We start from the raw sequence: 23,401 nt of genomic DNA on the forward strand, positions 1-23,401 counted from the left end.
AAGGGTATCCTCTGATCCCCCTCGTTTTATCAGAGGGGAACCCGTCCCGACAAAAGAACAGATTAGCAGGGCTCGTGGGTGACTGAGAACAGCAGCTAAGCAGATTTACCCCTCATTTTTCTTGAAGGCAATTAGAGCGATGGTACAACAATCCCTGTCTTTTGATTGTGAAAAGGGAACATCATTCATGCAAAGCTTTCAAAAGTTGGTTTATTGGATGAAATAAATATCCCACTACGTTAAACAACTGAAGGGAGTTTGACAAACCAAGACTTGTGTGACACTTGAAGCAGAAGAGATGAGAAATAACACTTAACGTCTTCTTGTCACGTTTTAATACTCAACCATGATTTAGCACATTTACACTGGAGAACAGCTGATGTTTAAGTACATGGTAAATACTTCACTCTGATCTGGCCCCGTCCAGCCGGAGACACACAGTTGACGCATCAGGACCTGCGCGGTAACACATCAGGTCTCGGGAGAGAACGGCGGCAGGCTTGAGTTTATGTACAGGGTTATAACAACAGACATGTCGGAGAAAGAGCAGGTTACAAGATGCTTCACGACACAATGATTCACGATACACCAAGCACAAGTCCGTACACTTATAGCAACAGTATAAAAAGAACCAGCAGAGCCTCATCGTCCAACTGGAGGCTCTGAGAAAATAGAGCAATGTTGCCATCTTCTGGTGAGATCACACACCTGCTCAGAGAACAACAGAACAGACAACATCTACATTTTCTAGAATGATGCAGTACACATACTATCTATACTCAGGAATAGTAGCTATCTATCTGCCTACCATCTAATTATCTAAAGTGGTCTGCTGGAATCAGTACAAAAAGATAACAATAAGGACCCGACAGTCAGTTTGCAATGGCTTTAGAAGATTTGTCCTGTACAATTTTTAAAGGACCATACCAGTGTTTCTTTTGGGGTTTTTTTTTTGTAGCTTTTCCAAATTCTGTTTTGTTGAAGATATTTAAACGCGTTTTCCATTCATAATAAAAATAAATAAATTACCAGACTTCATGGAGGTGTGTAACCCTATTTGATAGATGGAAGAATTAATGCAATTTTAATGTTATTAAGAACAGGGCAGTCTGTTCTAACAGTCTGTTGCTTGAAGTCAGTATTCCAATGGCAAAGAGTGAAGCAGTTGTATTTGTTGGTATGCAGTTACTGACAGGATTATGGTGAAATATAAGTTGGCTAAAAATATGCCTGTACTGTATGTTCTGAGCCACAAACGGGCCTTTGGAGGACATCAGTTTTCCAAACACTGGTACAGTCCTAAAATGATAGCTTAGTAAATTAGCGACAGCACTTTCACCAGTAAAAGTTTAAGACAACAGCCTGGTGAGGAAAGCCCTGTTTGAAAAAGCAACATCACCCTAACATTGTTATTTTATCAAAACTTAAAGTAAAAATGCACCCATAAAGTGTGTTTTGCCTTTTAAGTGCTCACAAAGAAGTGTCTCCAGCACAAAAATACTTTTTTTTTTTTTTTAAACCGCTGCATTACTTCTTTGGGACTCAAGAATGCAAAAGCTAGCTTGAAGCTAACAGGGACTGACGGCTAACAACAGTTATATTGATGAAACTGCCCAAAACATCAGTTTACAAACTCGGCAGGTCAATACTTGTTCATGATACCGTTGCACCAAAAGTGTTATCGTTAGCTTCTCTTTTAGCTCAAATCAAAGTCTTTAGTGGGTTACTGAGCGTACGGCTGGATAAAGGGATGTGGATTATACCGCATGACGTGCTTAAGAGTTTGTAAACGGACAGTTTTTGTGCAGTTTTGCTGCCACTGGCTATCAGTTGCTATTAGCTTCAAGCTACGTATACGTGGCTGGCTCTATCTGCATCCTGGAGTCAAAGAGAAGTAAAGCAGCCGTGGAAAAAACTAATCTCATGAGCTCAAGACACCTATTTGTGTGTACTCAAAGGCAAAATACACCTTATTGGGTGAAGTATCACTTCAACTTTCATTATGTGATGCAGGAGTTTATGGTTTATCTACATTAATCATCTGAGCGGGACAGTAATGACAATCATCTTTTATTCTGGATGTTCTGGAGCTCACACAGACACATATTAGTAGGTGGATTTTAGCATAGATTCTTGTGTGACCATCTCGTCCTTCAGATATTTTGATGCTAACGCTAGTCTCCTTAAATACATGCCATGCTGATTTTTGGATTTTCAGTATCAGTGAACAGCAGGACCTAAACAACGCACATCCTTCGGGGTTTGGTCTGCCTCTTAAAGGGCTGTGACGGACATGTAAGCACCACAAATCACCCACACTGTCTTAGCAGCAGCTCGGGAAGGCGCTGCCCACACTGCTGGACTCACTGGACAATTAGCAACCAGAAACACTTGGCATTCACGACAGAGTCCAGTTGGAAATGAGCACAGAGACAGCTGTGATTAACTAAGTTAGGAGAATCTTTTCCTTTATTTTACGTCTTGTCCTTCCTCCTTCTCAGGTGGTCACATGGCACAGATGGTAAGCCGACGGCGCGGCCTAAATCAGACCAGAATTTGTGTGTTGGCATCCCCTAAGTAGTGTGTGTGTGTGCTCCTAGTGTGTTTGTGTTGATTAGTGTGTGAATGATGAGGGTGTTTTGGTCTAATCTCATTGATTTCATTTGTTTCCACATTCTTGTCTTCTCGTTCACCGTGTTTGCCGTGGAAGGATCTATCCCTGCCCTCGCCATGTGCGCCCTCCTCATGGGTGTGTGTTAGGTCATTGTCAACCTGATCTTCTTGTGTCTTCATCTGCCCGTCTTGAGAGTGTGTGTCCCCCTGATGTGCTTGTGCGTTGATGACCTCATCGATCCAGCTGCGGAAGCGACTGACCCGTGTGTAAAGCGCAGGAGAGGAGGGGTCAGTGCAGCCGTAACCCCCGGCAACAACCCCAGTGAGGATCCATCGACCTGTCTCCTCCTGGCACAGCAGCCCACCACCTGAGTTGCCCTGACAACTGTCACCATGGAGAAGGCTGGTGTCTGGAGGGCTGCCAGCGCAGAGGGTGCCGTGGCTGGAGAAGCTGTCGCCATAGCGCTTCTTACACTGCCATGACGACATCAGAGTGACCCAGGATGCTACGACTGAATCTAGGAGAGACACGGTGATGGAAGATGGTGACAGGAAATCAACAAAGGCAAAGTTCTTGTTTGATTCATTTGTCACATATTTTTGATTCTGGCCTCTTACAGTTCCGTTTACATTCCCCTGAAATCAAACGTATATCACTTTTATGACGGGTACTTGTCAGAATTCTAGACATCTTATAAATGTTTGCGCACATTCTGGTTATTACTTCATGTGTCATACCTGGTCCTGTCCAGCCAGCAGTTACCATGACAACGCAGGAAGATGGAGCACTTCTCCCTGATGCTACATCTGCAGTAGGGAGGCATGCTGCATTAGTGTGGGGGTCAAAGGTCAAGCAGTGACCCTTTGTGCTCGGCAGCTTCAACAAAGCCAGGTCGTGACCTCCTCCCTGACCCTTGAACTTCCTGTGAACCACCACCTGCTCTGGAGTGAGCGTCTGCTCCGATGCCCCGACACGCACCACGTACCTGGACGGCTCGCTGCCGAACCTGGCGTCGGAGGAAGAGGAGGGAAAGAGAACAAGAGAATCAATTACATTTCAGCTGGATTTATTGATTTCACCCTCACTGATTTACAGTTCAGCATGAGCTTTACCTGCTGACACAGTACGCAGAGGTCAGGGCCCAGCACGGGCTGATCAGAGTGCCGCTACAGAGAGGAGCGCTGTCCTCACCTGAGGACTGAAGCCACACCGACACCTGCCACGGCCATGAGGTCCTGAGAGCAGAGGAGAATGGCGTTCGACCAAGTCTTCCATGAATATATAGAGACAAGAAGGACTGAAACGTGACTTGAGCGTAATATCACTGAGGGAACTCCTCCACTGTTCCCACCTGAGCACGTTTTCCTCGCCATGGTTTTTCTTCTTGCTGTCCTCCCCCAGTTTCCTCAGGCCACAGCTCAGCTCCTGCGGCTTCGCATGTTCCGCTGCCTCCTGCGGCTGGACGTCGCACCTCACCCCCGCGTCCTCCCTGCGCCTGCAGCCCTGGATGCTCTGGCCCAGACAGGGACACTCACCCAGAAACTCCTCCTTGCCTGTGCACCTCACCTGGTCCAGGTGAATGGGTCCTTTCCCTTGACCGAACCCCCCAGCTGCGATCGCTCCACCACTGGAGACAAGATGGGATGAAGATGTTAATGTCTGTGCTGCTTTTTGCTTATTCCTTTTTTTTTTTAATCAAAAATCATTCATGCACATATCAAACATGAACCTGTGTCCAAGCTGCCTGCACACCACGGCTGCATTCAGGTCGTTCCACCCTGAATCACAGATACTTCCCCAGTCGCCATGGAGATACACCTCGACTCGACCCTCCTTCCTGCTGCCGCCACCCACGAGACGCACGAGGGGACCTGGATTGAAAAACAAACAAACATTTGTATTCATGTCCTGGCATCGCCATCATCTGATCTACAGCCACACAGCCAGATATCCGCGTCCAGGCGTGAATGTCATCGGCTGCCAGGTGGCTCTATTCTCATTCTGAAGGAGTGTGTGTGTGTGTGTGTGTGTGTGTGTGTGTGTGTGTGTGTGTGCACGTTTGTGTGTGTCTGCAGGGGGTGGTGAGACAGTAAACACCACTTCATTCCCTCTGCTGTCAACATGACATTTAAACGTCGCGGACACACAATACATCAGTGCTTTCACATCGAGGTCACCATAATAATTCCTTATTGCACCACTGATTAAATCTCACGACACGTCATTGGTCTTCTGGCAGCTTTATTTCACATTGTTGTCACTGAAACCCGATGTTTATCATTACATGGTTGTAGCTGTCACCTAAAGCGTGAGGGGGAGTGTAAACGGCAGGGCGAGGGAGGGCCCGTGTCCACATAGTGGGTCTTTTTTTAAGTGCGAGTGGTCGTACGCAGCCTTCCAAGACAAAATGCTTGAGCGGCAGCTTTTCTCCTCTAGAACGTCCATGGTGGGGTAACCCTGAACTCTTTGGGGACTGGATTTGATTGCAATACACATGCAGGCCTGAGTCATTCCCATTCAACATCTCTTACCTGTGGACGGAGCAATAACTGGCACTTCGTTGGTGTCTTGGTCGGATGTGCCTCTGCATCGCACCCCGACGTCCTCGCTGTGCGAACAGTCAGTCCGACCCCAGATGCCATGACGACAGTCCAGGAGGGACGTCTCCGATCCTTCACAGTGGACGTCATCTAGTAGGATCAGCCCGACGCCCTCGCCGAACGCCCCATCTGACACGACCTCAGCGTGACCCCTGCAGGTGTGTCGGAAGGTCTCGTGTCAGGTTGTTAGCATCTTGTGAGCATCCTCATATAAACTCCAGTACCAGTATGTTTCCACACCTGTAGCCGAGTTGTCTGCAGACCACATCTGCATGCTGCTGGTTCCAGTGGTCGTCACACACCGTCCCCCAGTCGCCGTTGTGGAAAACTTCCACCCGGCCCTCCCAGGGACTGTCACCCCCGACCAGACGCACCACGCCATCTGAAACCCATTATTTATCATTCTTGCCATTAAAGCGATGGTCCTTTGAGTTGTCATTTATGTGGCTGCACAACCGGAGGTTACGTTTAATGTATGGTCTTCATATTAATAATTAAGCTGGGGTGTAATGGCAACCATGTGAGACGAATGAATGAATGGTCGCTGCTATGTCATCTAGACATAAAATCCTGCTTCTGTTTGTCAGCGCAGGACGAAGCTGCTTCATTCAGTCATGATTTATTGATGTTCAGAGGCTATAAATAGAAGCTTCAAACCATTAGTGTGTGTGTGTGTGTGTGTGTGTGTGTACCTGTATAAGGACTGCAAGAGACCCCAGCGTCCTCCATGTGGTCACAGTTGTGCTGCTCCCAGTCGCCATGGGGACACTGATCCAGGAACAGCTCGTTTCCTGTGCACTTTACAGCATCCAGCAAGATGGGACCTGAACCCTGACCAAAGTGAGCCCACGACCAGGCCTTTGCCACACCACTGCAACACACATGTGCACATGAGCTGGGTGTGGGTACTCAGCAAAAATCATCAAATTACACAATTTATCATAGACAGAAGCTGTGAAAACATAAATATTTCCAACTTCTTCAAGGGTTCTTGAATGAATCATGTCTGACATACGATTCTACTGGCAGAAAGAACTCGATCTGAACCTAAAAATGTCTTATTTTGTTCAAATGTCTCACGTAAAAGTTAATTTAAAGACGACCGTTAAAAAATCAAAACAAAACAAAACAAAAAACAACCTCAACAACCTGACATGATTGACTCGGCCAGGACCGGCAGTCACGTGATAAAAATCCAAAGAAAATTTATGAGAAATTCAGGCGGCAGGATGAGAAATACAGTCAAAATCACAAAGCTGCGGAACATCCTGTCAGTTTTGTATGATTTCTGGCATTAAAAATGACCAAAAGTCATTTCTGGGTTTGTTGTTCTCTTCTTCTTTTGTTTTTGTTTTGTTTTGTTTTCATTTACATAGGGAATGATATGAAGGTCTCACCCTCGTCCTATGGAGCTGTAGGTCACTGGAGCACAAAAATGTGAGCCTGGTGGTGGCGCTAGAGGAGAGGGCAAGGCGCTCAGGAGAGAGCAAGAAACCAGTGGAACTGTTCAGATCGGCCACTCTCTCGGTTCATGCTCCACTCTGCCTCCAAGCCTCCGAAAAATCAATCAGCTCCTTCAACATCTCACTGTTTTTTTGTTGTTGTTTTTTTTGGACACACATGGATTTTTTTGTTTTGTTTTGGGAGCAGCAGAACACAGGAAGTGGAGGGAGGGTTGGTCCTCGGTGTTTCCACTCATCGCTACGTGGATGGTGGATGCTTGTAGAGGAAAATCGAATCAAACGCCCCCCCGCCGGGATGAGCGTTTGTTGTAAAGATAAAAAATGAAAAGTGTGTAAATGCTTGAGACACACCTGCTGTAGAAAACAGCAAACCAGGCGGGGAAAGACATCACTTCTTCTTGAAGCATCAAAACACAACCGAGCCGGTGCGCTTCTGCGTGACAACCTGCGCGTCGGTGTCACAGCTCACGTTTATTATTAAGCATCACGCACAGCTGGCGGGGAGCCCCTGAGCGTCGCAGGAGACGAAATCCAATCTAACGCTGAAGGACAGCCTCGTCTTCAGACTCACACCTTCATCTCTGCCAGACGCTCACACGTTCGTCTTCCTCTGCTGAGGGAAACACCTGCAAACGTCACTTTTATTCACTGCTTGACTCGTCGAGGAAACCTGGATAGCGCCGGCGTGCTGCGTTGTGACGTCTCCCTGATAACGCGCGGGATCCGACAACTGAGCGGTAGACTGAGCAATTAAAACAAAAGTGCACGTAGCGTGACGCACGAGTGTCACCCGGATTTGTTTTGTTTTTTTAACAGTAATTGTACTGAGTAAGTCACCGCCCACGTGATCACGACAACCACTTGTGTCGCCCACCCAGAGTTTTGTATTTAAAGATGGGAGTTTGATGAGAGTTGAACGTTTTTTTTTTTTTAAATTATGATTCAAACCAATAATAGGACGCACGTGTCAATCACGGCCAGGGCTCGTGTGAGGGGTGCTTGCACGCACACACACACACACACACACACACACACACACACACACGCATCGAAGAAGAGCGGGGGAATCAGGTTGTGGAATTTTCAACCTAGGATTCAAAACTTCCAGGTCCAACGTGTTTGATTTACGTCTTTGTTTATCTGTAGGTGAGCGTTTCCAGTCATTTAAAAAAATATGTAATTGGCTTTGTAACCAAAATAAAAGCTGAGCGATGAGTGGCGCGGTGGGAGGAGCCTACAGTTCGTACCCGAAGCCCAGCTGTCTGCACACCACCTCCGCGTCCCTGTCGTCCCACTGGTCATCGCACACGGAGCCCCAGCGTCCAGCGTGAAACACCTCCACTCGACCCTCAAAGTCTTCCTCGCCTCCGACCAGTCGCAACGGAGGGCCGCTGCCTGCGAAAGGAAACAACCCGCCTGGTGTGTTGCATATCGGAGCGTATTAAGCAACTCCATCTCTCTCTCAGGTGTGTGGAAATTTTCAAGTCAGGTTGCCATAGAAGTCACACTGACCTTCTGGCGGTGCGCACACCACTGCTGCCTCGTTTCCATGGTTACAGTCACCAGTGACGAAAGTCCTGCTCCGGCACGTACTCAGGCTGTTCTCATCACCGGAGCAACCCAGCCTCTCGAAGTGGAAGAGGCCGGAGCCCGAGCCAAACTGCGAGTGCTGCAGGGCCGTGCCGATGTCGCTGTCAAAATAAAAGCATGGATGAAGAACAAATATCGTGGGACAGTTTCTGCAAAACCACGTGCTTATTTTCTCCTACCCCAGACCCAGCTGTCTGCAGATCACACTGGCGTCCCTGTCCGTCCAGTGAGAGTCACACACCGCCCCCCACTGGCCGTTCAGGTAGACCTCCACCCGCCCGCTGCTGGAGGACGACCCACCGACCAGACGAGCAGCACCTGACCGTCAGAGAAGAGATGAACTGACTAAACGTAACCAAACCCTTCCTATGATAAATGAATTGTCTGAAGTTGCCGTATTTTTTTGGCCACTTGGGGGCAGCACTTTGAGCCGCAAACTGACCGTACAACAGTGACATTGTCATTTCACAAGCGGGTGAGAACTGTCAGCTTAGTTCGGATGTTGGAATTTAGGTTTCAGGAGTATCGATGATGTAATGAAGGATCTATTTTTCTGAGCAGCCGGTGAATGACAGTGACAGTGAAAAATCACTTTTTTTTCCTCCACCTGCTCCTCAGAGAAATACGAGTCTGTTGAGCTGCTAAAAGCTCAACCATGTTCACTCGCTTGTTTCTAGTTTTGTCACTGTGCTGTGAAATGCTGGCAGAATAGTGCTTATCAAAGCTTTTGTACTGAAAACAGCTTCCTCCTGCAGCAGCACAGGAAAGCCAAGAATGATTCAAAGTGGCACTGAACTGCTGAGTCACATGATGACTTGTGCTCTTCACATTATAGGCAGTAAACCCTGCTGTAAGTCTGCAAAGCACTCACTGGCCCGGCTCCATTTCTAACTTGACGACATGTAAACAAGGTAGAAATCTCCTCTTTGTTCCACGAGCATCTTTGAAGTCTCGTGAGTTGGCGTTTAGCATGTTTACAGCTCTGAACCGCTGAGAATGAATCAAAGATTTATCCTACTCATATTATGAAAATTCACATTTGAACATTTATTGCAAAAAAAAAAGAAAGAAAGAAAAGCATTACACATTGTAACACTGCACCCACGCAGTTGGGTAAATCTTCCTTTTCTTTTAATGCTCCACAAGCCTGGAATGAACTATAACACAGAACTTGATAATCTCATCCCCTCTTAAAATATTCCATGGTATGTATAAATCATATCTTTGGGCGTAAATCCTTTTAGCCTCTTTTTTATGTTATATCTGTTATTTAACTTTTTTTTAATGTTTCTATATGGTATTATTCGTTAATATTACCAGGTCTCCCTGGCATTAAAATATTTTACCTTTAAAATGGGACTTTTCTGGATAGATTGAAAATAAATTATAATAATGAAACACCTTTTAAGGTGCCTGAAGAATGAAATTGAGTTAGAATCGTACCACAAAAATGGAATAATTAGGCAAAAATTTAAGAAAATGAACGAGTCAGAAACAGGATTAATTAAGATAAGTCTTCAAAGCGGCCCCAAGTCTCCTGGTATTCAGACTAATTTCCTGAGAACCAGAAACAGCCTCTAAGTTGCTCTGCAGTTTGTTATTGTTGTTGTGCTTGGTGACGAACATGCAGGTGATCTGAGGTCGTACCCTGGTGACAGTCGCAGTAGGCCCATCCGATCGCACCAGAGTTTTGTCTGAAGAAGCACCACGGGTTGGACTCTCGGTCTGGATTCCTGCAGTAGCTGTGATCCCCCAGCCCCCGGCCTGGGTACTGCATGACATAGTCTGGAAACTCGGTCCACTTCAGACAGGGGACACCGGAGTCCGTCTGGGACACGGTGCCGTTGTAGTATCCCAACTCAGTGAAACCCTCAGAACAGGAGAGCGGTACTGCAGAGAGACCCAGAGTCAGGATGTGAGAGGACGTTGAGCAAGACGAAAGGATAAGATGTTCAGGATGAGAGGAGGATGAGGAGGATTTGGGTCAGGGAGGACAATGCGAGTGTAAGGGAGAAAAATGGAGGAAGTTTTGAGAGCTGAGATTGAAAAAGAGGAGTGAAATTACTTTTAATGAAATCACATTAGGCCCATGTCTGTGTTTTATCTGAACATAAAAGCTTACACGGCCGATTCTCATGCACTGTCCATCGTCACAGCAGGATCCTGACTAACACATTAACACCCACTGATCCAGGCTGAACTGGAGAAATTTCCATAACCTTAAAGTAGTCTCACTTAACATGGTGGCTCCCGATACTTACAGCAATCTTCCCTGTGAGGAGCCAATCTTGAAGAGTGAAGCTCAGACCGACCAGGAGGGAGTCGGCGGACATGAAAGTGGAGTAAAATTAGGGCAATAAAAAAAAAAGAAAAGAAAATGTGTGGGTTTTTTAGCCTATTAAAATCAAGCATTGCTACAAAGAAAAATACTGCAGACTGTAAAAACAAGCAGAGCAGTACACACAATGCATGGCAGGCAACCGGAAAGGTGCAAACTGGTTCATTAAGTCGCTATTTAAGGAGGATTTGTTTAGATCTGTAGAAGGAGCAAAGTAGATCTGACACTCGTGGACTTTCATGTAAATCGGATATCTTATTTTCATGTGTGTTTTTGTGTGTAGAACATGAACAGTTGCATGAGCTGTTTAGTGTCTTGAAGCTACATGGGAATTACGGTGAAAGCAACACTTCACCTTAAAAATGTATTCTCTCACTTACTCACTAATAGTCTCTCCTCATGAGCTTACTTTTATTTTTATTTCCCTCCTGTATCACTTTTTCATGAGTCCAGATTGAAGAAATCAACCAACCATGTACATTTCGCTTGGAGCTAATAGCGACTCACAGCTAGCAACAGCGAAATCGCGCAAAAATACAAGCAATCAGACACGACGCGCGGGGTAACCTATGCCTTCTTTATCAAGCCGCACGCTGAGTTGCGCTAGTTATCCACAAACACTTTGATCTGAGCTAAAAACAAACAACCCTAAGCAGCAAGCTACTAGCTAGCGCTTTCAACTGAGCCAACATGCTACCCGCGCACGTTACAGTAGCATTGAATTGGAAGGAAAAGTTTGTGGTATACAAGCGAGACGTGCGTTGTACTGATCAAAGCATGAGAGACTGTAAACTGACTTTTTAGGGCAGTTTTGATATATATATATATATATATATATATATATATATATATATATATATATATATATATATATATATATATATATATATATATATATATATTTTATGCTGTAGCTGTTGTTAGCTGTCAGTCATCATTAGCTTCAAGCTCAGTGGAGAAGCTCTTTATGAGTTCTGGAGCCCCACAGAAGTAATTAAGGGGATTAAAAAAAAAAAAAAGTTGCAGCATTCGTGCCCCCTTGAAAGCTAAATACACTTATTGGGTGAGGTGTTTCCTTAACTCGTGAAATATTAATCATCATTTAAGTGATGACATATTTAACGTATGTTCACACGTGACATAGTGATGCCGTTATCTAAAAGTGCGTTAAATAATTCAACACAAATATATGCCGTAGCTGAACACGTCTGCTCCGACAGGCTTTACTTTTTTCCTTCATGGATTCTTCCACAAATATCTCCCTGATGCTCGGCTCGGGCGTCTTTCTCCACTGCGGCGGTAAAAATGTCTCTCCGTCTCGTCTCTCCCAGACGATTCAGAGTTCGTAAAGTGTCTGACTTTCAAAGCCCCAGCACCCAAACTCCAACGCTTGGCTCTCAGTCCAGCCTCTTCTTTGGCAGCTCAGCTCTCTTCCTCTCGGAGGCCTCCCAACATTTTTTTTCCCCACAGGACGATAAATTCAAGCGGAGGCTTTGATTCATCACAAGGAAGCAAGCTATCGATCCTGGGTGAAGTCTGTCAGGTGACTGTAGCAGTGAAGAACAGGCTCTCTGACTAAGTTGATGGCGTTCTAAACACTGGGTTTCACTTCCCCATGTGAATTTTAATACCTTAGATTATGAGGTTGTCAACCACATAATAGATTCAGGAGTCAGTATAGAGTGAAATGATTTATCATCTGTCTTCATGGCAAAAGGTAATGTTTTAGTGTCGTTTTTAAACTATGACCGGTGGCGTTTTGTTTTTTTGTTTCTTTTTTTTTTTTTCAAATTCCGCAGACGTGTAGAATGGGCCGAGGACCACGCCACTAAATTTCCAGGTCGATCCATTTAACATGGTGAAGAATTTGCCTTTTTTTCCAGATGGAGTTTGGCTTAGGCTGCCTTGGCAGGGCAACGCAATCTCTGAACTTCTCAATAAATCAAGAAATATGCCGCTAATTTATCAGTTCATTCATCAACTTCTATTTGTTAATTGGTATTAAGTCTGGGCGGCACGGTGGTGCAGTGGTCAGCACTGTGGCCTCACAGCAAGAAGGTTCTGGGTTCCAGCCCCGGCTGGAGCACAGGATCTTTCTGTGTGGAGTCTCCATGTTCTCCCTGTTCCTGTGTGGGTTCTCTCTGGTACTCCGGCTTCCTCCCACAGTCCAAAGACATCAAGAGGGGACGAGGCTGATTGATACTCTAAATTGACCATAGGTGTGACTGTGAGTGTGAATGGTTGTCTGTCTCAATGTGTTGGTCCTGTGATGGACTGGTGACCTGTCCAGGGTGAACCCTGCCTCTCGCCTGAAGGCTGCTGGGATAGGCTCCACCCCCATGACCTTTAACAGGATAAGCGGTAGAAAATGGATGGATGGATGGTATTAAATCTGGGCCACACCGTATCATCCACGATTTACAAATCACCCCCATTATGATCATTTCTAAATAAGCGTTAGTTGCATTCTTGCAGAGGGACACGTTTTCCACGTGTGCCTTGTGTGTTTATTTGATTGTGTTTGTTTTTTCTCTGTAATTCTAATCACGGTAATCAAATTCTCTTTCAATTTATTTATTTTTTTAATGTTGCCACATTAATCGGTATCGTTTAGTGTTTGTGTAACCGTCGCTGCTCTCACAACCTCCTACATATCGCCATTTATACCGCCAAAACAAATCATGAGGTATCATTTAGAATCCTTATTGGCCACCTCTAACTGATGTGATTATTTATTTTGTAATTTCCCATCTGTTTACTTAATTTGCAGACTTACTGCGCTTTTCCTCTCTACCTTGTTTTCCTACCTCCATCGAACTTCAATCATGGAAAATTACACTAAATGTTACATTCAAGGGGGCAGCACGGCTCGGAGGTGGAGTGGCTGCCTAGCAACCGAAGGATCGCTGGTTCGATTCCCCCAGTGACCATGAAGTGAGCAAGATACTGAACCCCTAATTGCTCCTGATGGACCTGCGACAGACTGGCGACCCGTCCAGGGTGAACCCCGCCTCCCGCCCAGCTGAGGTAGGCTCCTGGACGGATGGATGTTAGGTTTAACTCATAATAGAGACTTTCCCCTGTGGTGTAATGTGTTACTCCTCGGGATTTCAGCACGTCTTCCCCCTCTGCACACACCAGCGCTAACGGGCCGAGCTGCTACTATGATTAATGGCAGCTGTGCTTCACCAACCAGCAACAGTCTTATCTCTTTGACACACACACAGCTTGGCCGTCCTGCCACATTATCTGCACGATGCAACACGAACGCTGGCTTCACACACCAACACACAGCAACAGATTTGCTGCATCGTGTTTGAGAATGGAGAAACACACACGCGGTACAGGAAGGGACACAAACACTCAACGGACGCAAACGCAGAGGGTCCGATTTGGATGAGGATAAGAGGGAGCAGAGGCACAGGAGAAGCTCAGGAGTCAATCATGCAGAAATGTGCTAAAGCAGAAATCTATCTTTAATCAATAAATAATACAGAGCGCACTCAGACATTGCAGCGCTCGCTGGACCCAAAAACATCCACCAGAGATATCCACACAAAAAAAAAAAAAAAAAAGCTTGTGACAACAACAAAAAAGAGATGCATCTGTCCCTTTAAGAAACATGACACAGAAAGTTTCATTCCTATTTTAGAAATATCACCAGTGCATCGGCTGTACTGGCCTGCGACAACAGAAGCAAGCAGCCATTTCCAGGTCAAACTTTCACTGGAATTTTAAAGAAGTGCAATCGATGTAGTGTGAAGGTTTTGCTGTCATGTCCGCCGTGACCTGCTTCCATTCCGTCTCTGTAAAGATTTTTTTTTTTAAAAACAAAAACAAACTCTGGTGTACCTGCGCTCACATCAAAAATCGATCAAAAATCAAGCGTAAAGTGAAAAGATGGAGGTAACCGCGCACACTTCTGCTCCAAATATGTTTTTAGATTAGCGACGCTTGGATCGCAGCGGCTGACGAAGATCCCCTGGTATCCGAATGTTGATTGGAAACAAGAAATACCGCAAGTGTGACAGTCGCTGTGACCTTTGACATTTGACCGCCAAAGTGTTTTCAGGTCATCCTTGAGTTCCAGAGGATGTTTGTGTCAGATCTGAAAGCGTTTCCAGAGATATCGCATTGACAAGAATGGGACAGGCAATGTACACACCTGAGGTGACACCGATCGTGCCCTTTGACCTCTGACCACCAAAATCTCTCCATTCATCCGAGAGTCCCAGTGGACATTTTGTTGCAAATTTAGAGGAATTCCATCTAAACGTACTGCATCTGACCTATGACCTTCACCATCATGGAGGCATAAGAAAGATATTTGTCATTCATGTTCGTTTGTATGGACGCGGAAGTTTTCCATAACTCACCAGTTTAACACAAATTTAAGGGTTCTTGTTTAGTTAAGGGTGTGGCCTCTTTCTGTGCACACTGTCAAGGAGTCTCATTCATGAAAAGTCGGCACACACCTGATTTGGGGCTTATCTGACCCTCAATTTAGTCTCTCAGGCAGGAATCAATGCCTGTAACTCTGTGATAGTGAGATCTATTGCGTACCTCTAGTAACTGGCTGATCAGGCTTGGATCTGGACGATCTGGCTGGCCGTTTTTTCAACATCAGCTGGAATGACACACCAGTCAACCGGCGCCGTCTCAGTGAGGACTCTTTGGGAGGACCACTTGATCTCAAGGCCAACGCTTTCATGCCAGAGCTTGACTCAAATTTCATGTCACTTCAAGTGACAGAAGCTCACATCTGGAGCTCAGCCTGACAGGAGGCTACTGGTACGCCGCTGTGTGATGTTTGCGCTGACACCCGGCGAGAGGCTGTCAGATCCTGTCTGGTGTGTGAGACTTCCTACAGTGGCGTTCATCTCGAGCCTCATCGTAGAGACACACGTGAGTCTGGAGGACGGGATCACAAAGAGTCTTGACGTGGAAGGGACGAGGTTTTGCTGTGCGACGCACCACAGGAACCATCGTTCCTGCGCAGCATCCGCACAAAGAGACGGGGAATCAGCTGAAGGCGCCCAGAACGACAGCTGGACACAGCATGCATGGTCTTTCCTATGAGAGGCACTCAGTGCCACATGGACTCCAGAAAAACCCCAAAACGTTTACGTCTAGGTTCTTCTAGTGGAGCCCTCAGCTAACTCGAATAAGGAAAGGCCTAAAGTCAAGTAACCTGGCGTCGCTTCACCTTCCAAATGCTATCAAGCCAAAGGGATCAAATTGTGATTGTTAAACAAGTCATTTCGGGAAGAGTTGTGCCACATTAAAAAAAAAAAAAAATCCACTGTTTTACAGCGACTCCTCCCACAATATAAGGGATAAGGGATACGCAGGGTATGTCGTCAGTATGACCGAGCACGGAGCTCGATAAGGAGGACATGGCTTGTGCTGGACGATGCGCTTGAAGGGTTGCAAATGGACTTCTTTGGAGGTTTTTGTCGTGAGTAGCAATCGTGTGAGCTCAAGACAGTTGTTCGGGAGTACTTGAAAGGCAAATGCCCTTTTTTGGAGAGGGATGGCTTCCTTTGAGGATGAAAACGTGTACATAGTGGAGAGTGGAATATTTGAATAGTCATGTATTCTGGAGAGAGAAGACGTAGCTGGTCTTTTAAGGGTTTTAATGTGGATATCATGATTCTGCAAACATGTCAGACACACATTACAGTATTTATTAGGGCACGTATGTCTTGATACATGTGTAAAGTGGATGTGACATGATGTTTTGTTTTGGGTTTTTTTTTATTAAAAATACATGCCAGTACTTCATATCACGTCATATAAGTTCCTCATTGTCATAATAAATTTTTCAATTGCGCAGCGCAAAAAAATAGCAAACAAAACAAGTAAAAGAAATGCGTAAGGTTTTAAAAGCTTTAAGTGCTGTGAAACTTTTATAGGGAGTTTAATACAATTTTAATGAGGTAAAAAACATTGCGTAACCAGGAGAGCAACTGCTCTTAACTCCAAATTAAAAAATCATTTCCTCCGTGGTTTTTACTGTCATGTATCCTTCTGCATCCTTCTTTGCCTCCCCCATCCAATCTCTGTGTGACAAGCTCTTTAATTCAACTCAACACCCGCAGCGTACACACACACACACACACACACACACAACACTCACCGCTAACACCCTCCTCATTGCCACGACAACGGTACTGTGCCCATCGCCATGGGAACACTCAGTCTCCCTGCTTCCATAATCCATTTCCCAGCCACAATGAGTATTTGACACGGTTCACACATGGAGGATCGCTATATGGGGGGTGGGTTTGTGGCGTCCTCCACACTTAACACTCACATTTCACATAAAAAAAATACACATTTATTGGACCTTAGTGGTTTTCATCTGATCTTAATGCAGTTCAAGGAGAACAGGAGGAAAGCGCTGCACTACACAATCATCTTGAGCAACGTTTCAACCCGTTACACGGATGATTATCATTTTAAGAAACAGCCTGGGGGTATTTCCACGCCGTCAAACAAAGCGGCTCAGCTGATCGATGAAAGGTGGGCTTCTTATTGTGTGTCATCTTCACATGTCAACGCCTAAGTGCGGCTATAAAAGCACAGATTTCACCGCTCTGAGATTGTGTGAGAGGGAGGGGTTCCTCGCCCCACCCCCATCACGGCTCTTCTCGGGGATAGAAATAAATGAGCAGAATTGCAGGCCAGAGAGATGCAGAGAGGTGGGAGCGGGGCTAAAAAAAAAAGAGGAGAGGAGGCGGTAACCGTGTTTGGGGAGCATCTGAGTCAGAATGTAGGTTAAAGTGGAGGGTAAAAATGGATGAAGCAGAAGGGATGAGATGGTGTAGGAGCAGAGGCAGGATGGAGGGGGAGTGTGCAGACAGGATGAAGGCGTGTTTCGTGAATCACCTCCCACCTACCTGAGTTCTGCACCTCGTTTAAGTAGCTGTCCTCAGCCACCACCTGCAGACAGGGAGACAAAAACACACCAGGTGAGGCAGGAGAGCAGGAGGGAAAGGTGAAATCACCGAAAAATGGATTGTTACTACCATGAGGTTTTATTTTTGTTTTTGTTTTTGTGGAGTGGCGCCTCTTTGCCACGTTCTTCTCCCTGATTTTACATTGCCAGTTCACACTACTAAGCTGTCCTGGTCATTGCTCCACCCCCTCCAACACCCTGAGGAGTGCCACCTGCTTCCACCGTCACATGTGGCGTCACCGGCTGTATCTTTTCACCTGAAAGTGAGGAGTTTCATGGATGGGGGGGGGGGGGGGGGGGTGTAAACACGCGAGAGAATCATGCCCTCCCACCAGAACATGCAAATTTAACTGAGGAGGGGCGCCGGTACAGTTAGAAGAACACATGATGTTACCCGGCTTCCCACACATACATGACACAGCCCAGTGCGTGTTCACCGACCCCGTTAAGCTGAGGCAACACGAGGAATCTAACCAGCGGCCTCTGTGTCGGTAGGCAACACAACAGACCGCTGCACTTCCTGGTTGGCCGAGTCTTAGAGGAAGCAGACATTTGGTGAGAAATATGTTTCCATCGTGACGGAACAATATTGAAAGAAATGTGAAACAAAAACTGAATAAAAGGAATAAATGACGTGTTTTCCACATGTATGTGCATGTGTCACTGTATCAATCCAATCACTTTTACATTTCTAGACGTTTTAATTTGCTCTTTGAATGGCAGTCCCATACGACGTAGCTCATGTGATGTACGCACCACAAGACTCCCCAGGAGGTGCACAGCATGTCCTCTGTGGAGTTTTCGCAATGAATCGTGATGAAGTGGTATCGTAACCACGTATGATGCTGCTTGCACTGAACAAAGTCACTAAAAGACAATGTCAAGGTGTGGGCTCTCTCTACACCGCGGCTTCATCCTGGGATGTTGAAATATTCCTCAGGTCAATGCCGAAAAACCACAGCCAACAAGAAAAATCAAAGATGTGCGGAGTAAAGTCATGAGCGGGAGAGTGTTGTGGATTCATTGACGGGAGCCATCGCCAACTCAAAGGAAAAATACAACAAAGCAGAGCCCCCCCCCCCCCCCCCGACATACAGTTTAAACACACACAAATGGTAGTAGACAGCCTTGGGTGTTATCTGACAGAAGAGTTTGTTTCATTTTCCCAAAAATCAGGTCACACATCCTCACAGTGAGGCACCTGACAGAAGACGAGGTACACACACACACACACACACACACACACTTCTGTTGCTGCTGTGTAAGAATTGTGGAAAGGGCAGTGGAATATGATACATTTCACCTTCACATCGTTCACACACACACACACATATCTGAGCACCCCCCGCCCCCCGGGCCCTGCCTGGTCTAATGTTATTAGAGCCAGAACATGTGACCTGTGGCAGGGAACACGGGTACTAATATCTTCATTCATATCAATCACACGGCTCAATTATGGTGATAATCTGTCGAGACGTGCTCACAGCTGCGTCCAGTCTCCGGCCACGTAAACACACACACACACACACACGCACACACAGGGGAGGAAACTCACTGATAGGCATGGACAAACAAACCTCTGATCATAGAGGCGTCACAGCAGAATGAAGGCTCTCAAATGTGATGGTCTGGTTCAAGCTTGTAGTGCTAAATCGTTGAATTTTTTTCTGTTTAATCCAGGGGAAGTTACCATGTCGGTTGAATTTCTCCCTTTTTTTGTCGTTGGGTTTTTTTGTTTTCTTTTTTGCTTTGCTTGCTCTTAGACCTCAAAACGTCAGATGCGATTTGTTGAAATTAAACGCTTTCAGCAGATGACCCCTGCCCCGTCAATCATTTCAAGCTGCGAAATTTTGTTGTTGTTGTTGCGTCTCTCATCACACCAAAAAGTGACAAAGAGAAATTTGGTCGTCTGTCAGAACACTGAACAACATCTGAAAGATTTAAGAGCACGAAAAACCCTGGACTTGGAACCCTGGAAAACTTACTTCTGCAGTGCCATGTGTTTAAAGGGCGGGGCCATAGGTTGGGTCGCATCACAAAACATGATGTCCTTTGAATCGTGATGTGATGTCATCCATGCCACATCCATTAATCTGGTTATCCCCGTTGTTTAGGGGCAGTACCAGGGGTATCGTGATATCACAAACCTGACAATCCCTGACTTTAATCTCAGTTGCCGAGGCCTTGATCTCAGTCACAAGAACTAAATGATCTCATTTCTCCTGAGTGTCACCTCTTTCATTGTAACTTGGATCCGTAACCATTTCAATCATTCTAACTTTGATGTCCGCCATTCTGACTGTCGTCTCAAGCAGTGCTGCGCGGCGCGGCAGTGCTGGCTGTGATCTTCGATGTCCACTGCTTTGATCACCAGACGCACAGACAGAAGCTACCCAGGATCCTGACTGTCATCTCAGCCTGTCACTCTGTCATCTAAACCCTTAGACCCAGACTTCGAAGATACTGGTGATGCGCTTGACGTCTCTCAGTCGAGAGTCCAGTCACAAAGATTTCTCGAATTTATCGTATCGTAAGAAGAAGACGATAATGAGCTGATATTTATAATTCTTTACACATGGACTCTCTGTGTGCCTTTAAGTGTAAGTCCTGTCAGTCTGGTTTGCAGCTGATCAACAGTGGGCTTCGGCATGTCACCTAAAATCAACTCCAAAGCCCAGGAACAAAGTAGAGAGCAAAGCACTGACAGTGACTCCACACCAGTCAGCTAGAAATGATGGTTGTAGTTACGTTCCCAAATGCAGAATCGCTGGCTCAATTATATCCCCCGGCGTTTCTTGATCCGCTTTGGATATCATCGCTCCGATAAACGGCCGTAACCGTGATCCCTTCAGGATGCAGTTCCAAAACGAAAGAAAGCCCTTTTGTTTTATAACGTGAGCAGTACGGTTACAGATTGGCTTGGTTTAGACACCGAAGCACTTGGTTACAGGAGCAGTGCGTAGGATCTACCCATATGTTTTTGGTGGATATTGAATATAAAATTCATCAATTAAGAATTATTGTGTTTACTTATCTCAGACTCTCGCTCAAGCCATCAAATTCATTGCTGTCTCTCTCGGTATCCTTGAAAGTTCAGAATTCAGCACCTGGTGCTGAACAAGCCAGAGGTCTCCTTACATTTAGGCACAAAAGGAACTTGGTTCATTTTGGAACAGCGCTGTTGTATGAAATATTGCAATTGCATTGATGAGATGTTGTTTTTTTCCCCCCACAGCAATCGTGAAAAAGACTTCTTTCCATTTTATTCTCATGCGAATTCAAAGCAAAGTTGGGAATTCTCACAGAAAAGGAAACGCAAACGAGGCGTGTTCCATCAGCTGGTGCGGAGGTGGTAAACTAGGCTGCTTTTCACCAGAAGGTGGCAGTACAGACAAAGTTGCGCATGGCTTTTAACAGAGTAGAAGAAGAATTCCTACCGGCCAACTAGCAGTGCAAAGTGAAGACATTTTTTTTTTTTAAGTTGGGAAAGCTGTCAGGCGTGTGTCATGCTCGCCAGTACCGGCCATGTCGCGTGTCGTCGGGAGCCCAGCACGAAGTTGTGGGAACGTCCGACACAAGCAGCGATGTGAGTTAAAGATCTGTTATATTGATGAAGCACAATCATTCAAAAGGTTTCCTTCTCTGATTTTGCACATTTACTTTTTGTTTTTTGGAAAGTGAGTGAGAGCTGGAGGGAGGTTTTTGTCTGTTGTTGCATTCTCCACCAGCCCTCTCTGCTGCTCGACTTCCAAATGTTCATCGAAAAACACTGGCGGGAAGACAATGCACACCCAGGACGCTCTCACGCCAGATGCGGCCATGTTGGCTTTGTATCCTTTAAACACAACTTACTGCTTCTGCATAAAGTTCTTTGAAGCCTTTAGAAAATGAAGGACGTGACTGCGAGGAAAGCTGAGTTCTCACAGAACGACTCCTTCCTCTGACTTCAACATCATCGAGGTTTTGTTTTGATGTTGCTTACAAAAATTATATATTTTTTTTAAATTAGAAGCAATCTGCAGGGGCTGCTGCATGTGTGGAGCAGGATTCTCCTGATTAAAAAACAAAAACATCATTTGTCTAATGAAGTTGAAATGGAGAAAAACAGAAGCTGAAACTCATCTGCAGCGTGTTTGTGCTGCACGCACGGCTGCTCGCAGTGTCGGTGGGTTTAATTAAATCCTGCACATCACTGTACTCCACTAATGACTTCACAGCCTCACGCCACGCACACACACGCCACACACACAAACACACACACACACGCACACACACGCACCGTACATCATAGGGATCAATTTTGTTGCATGGATCCTTAATTGATCACCACTGACCTCATTAGTGATTTGACATGCAGATCTTAGAAAGGACTGGTTTTCTCAGGATGACCTGAGCTCCACCTGACAACACCACCTGCTCCTCTGCTCTCTGGTGTCGGCATGTCCGAGCTGACTGAGTCGCTGTGACAATCTCCAACCGTCCGTGCGGGGTTCATTCCCACAACACCGCGGGGGCAGAGGAGCCAATGTCAGGTTCCTCTCATGATATCCCGCTGAAGGGGTAAGAGGAGGAGGAGGGAGGAGGGATGTGACTGAGACCATACATGAGTGTTTTTTTGTTCGACGGCATGTTCACGTAATTGGTTAATGCACTTTGATGGCATCATTAATTGTTTAAAAATGCATTTTAAATGTTTTTCTCTCTCTCTCTTTAAACCTGCACCATTAAAATGCATCCTGAATAAAAAGGTGGATTTATTGCGCGCACAGCCTGATTCCTTTGTGCCGACTCCCAAGATTTATCTCTTAACAATTCATCTAATTCATACTTTAACTAAAGCTCGGGTCGTTTCTCTACAAGAAGAAAAAAAAACAATCAGAAATAAAATCACAAATTAAAAATCGAAGCTACCCCATCATCATCATCATCGGATGGTCTACATACCTCAGCGCACAAGGGCAGCCAGAGGCAGGCGGATCCGATCAAGCACAACATTTCCCGGCTGGTTAGAGCCATCGTTCCCGCCCGGTGTGTCCGTGTCATAGCCAGAGAAGCCGCCGCTCCACTCCCATCTCTGTGTCCAACCTGACCGTGAAGGGATCGTCCCGCTGCTACCGGAGCAAACGTGGTGTGTCTGATGGTGTACGTGGGAGGTTTTACGCACAGAGGACAGGGTGCGGCTCTATAAACGCTTCATAGGATGGAAAACAGACACACACACACACGCAACGCCGATTCAATTTTAAAATAATGTTGAGCTCTGCAAAAAGCTGCTCGCTCTCTCTCTCTCTCTCTCTCTCTCTCTCTCTCTCTCTCTCTCTCTCTCTCTCTCTCTCTCTCTCTCTCTCTCTCTCTTATACACATCACATCCTGTCACCTGGGTGATTCATCATTAATGGAGTGGCAAATTTAACTTTGTATTTAAATGTGCGTTAGGAAAGTGAAATGGCACAAATACTCTGCGAATTATTTCCCTGATATATCGATGTTACTTGAAACTCGTCTCCATGGATTTAAACGCTTCTGCTCGTAAAGGTGAAAGCCATTTTTTTCCCCACCTCAGTAAAAAGAAACTAAAAAGAATGAATGTGGGTACTTTATACTCCTGCACTTGCGGAACAAATGAAGCTTAATTTTTTTTTTTCAAAAAAAGGGTCAGAAAACCGGGCACACTGAAAAACATTAAAGGGTAAAACGGCAGAGAAATTGAGGGAAAACGTATCATAGAATATTCTGTAGAATTACAACGACACGATTCTTTGGAAATCTTTTCAGAATCCATGTCCAGAGGTCAGGGCGAAGTCAATGTCTGAGTACTTGTCTGTTACCTGCAAA

The 23,401-nt window shown here is 45.7% G+C and overlaps 1 protein-coding gene and 1 long non-coding RNA gene across 2 annotated transcripts; one reads left to right on the forward strand and one right to left on the reverse strand.

The window, feature by feature from the left end:
- Positions 1 to 200: 200 nt before the first annotated feature.
- On the reverse strand, positions 201 to 22,850 carry LOC147239844 (neurotrypsin-like). Its single transcript, XM_086194803.1, has 14 exons — positions 22,511 to 22,850; positions 17,508 to 17,550; positions 9,915 to 10,157; positions 8,447 to 8,585; positions 8,190 to 8,368; positions 7,925 to 8,072; positions 5,907 to 6,085; positions 5,455 to 5,596; positions 5,146 to 5,366; positions 4,344 to 4,485; positions 3,966 to 4,241; positions 3,727 to 3,849; positions 3,352 to 3,620; positions 201 to 3,131 (listed from the first exon to the last, which is right to left on the reverse strand). The coding sequence occupies exons 1-14, from the start codon at positions 22,607 to 22,609 to the stop codon at positions 2,545 to 2,547; spliced, it is 2,790 nt and encodes a 929-aa protein (XP_086050929.1). The 5' UTR covers positions 22,610 to 22,850; the 3' UTR covers positions 201 to 2,544.
- LOC147239845 (uncharacterized) lies at positions 21,015 to 22,332 on the forward strand. Its single transcript, XR_015111439.1, has 3 exons — positions 21,015 to 21,152; positions 21,245 to 21,396; positions 21,909 to 22,332. It is a non-coding gene; the product is annotated as an uncharacterized LOC147239845 (long non-coding RNA).
- Positions 22,851 to 23,401: the final 551 nt, after the last annotated feature.

Source organism: Aulostomus chinensis, chromosome 23 (genome assembly GCF_037954235.1).
Source record: "Aulostomus chinensis isolate RoL2024-O1b breed Wild chromosome 23, RoL_Achi_v1.0, whole genome shotgun sequence".
Classification (NCBI taxonomy): Eukaryota; Metazoa; Chordata; class Actinopteri; order Syngnathiformes; family Aulostomidae; genus Aulostomus; species Aulostomus chinensis.

What these genes read in the sequence shown, in the direction of transcription:
- LOC147239844 (XM_086194803.1), bottom strand. Translation starts at nt 22,609, where the DNA reads ATGACACGGACACACCGGGCGGGAACGATGGCTCTAACCAGCCGGGAA. An exon ending in TGCAGACAGCTGGGTCTGGG is followed by an intron (nt 8,369 to 8,446) that starts GTAGGAGAAAAT and finishes TTATTTTGACAG; the next exon opens with CGACATCGGCACGGCCCTGC. An exon ending in TGCAGGCAGCTTGGACACAG is followed by an intron (nt 4,242 to 4,343) that starts GTTCATGTTTGA and finishes TCTTGTCTCCAG; the next exon opens with TGGTGGAGCGATCGCAGCTG.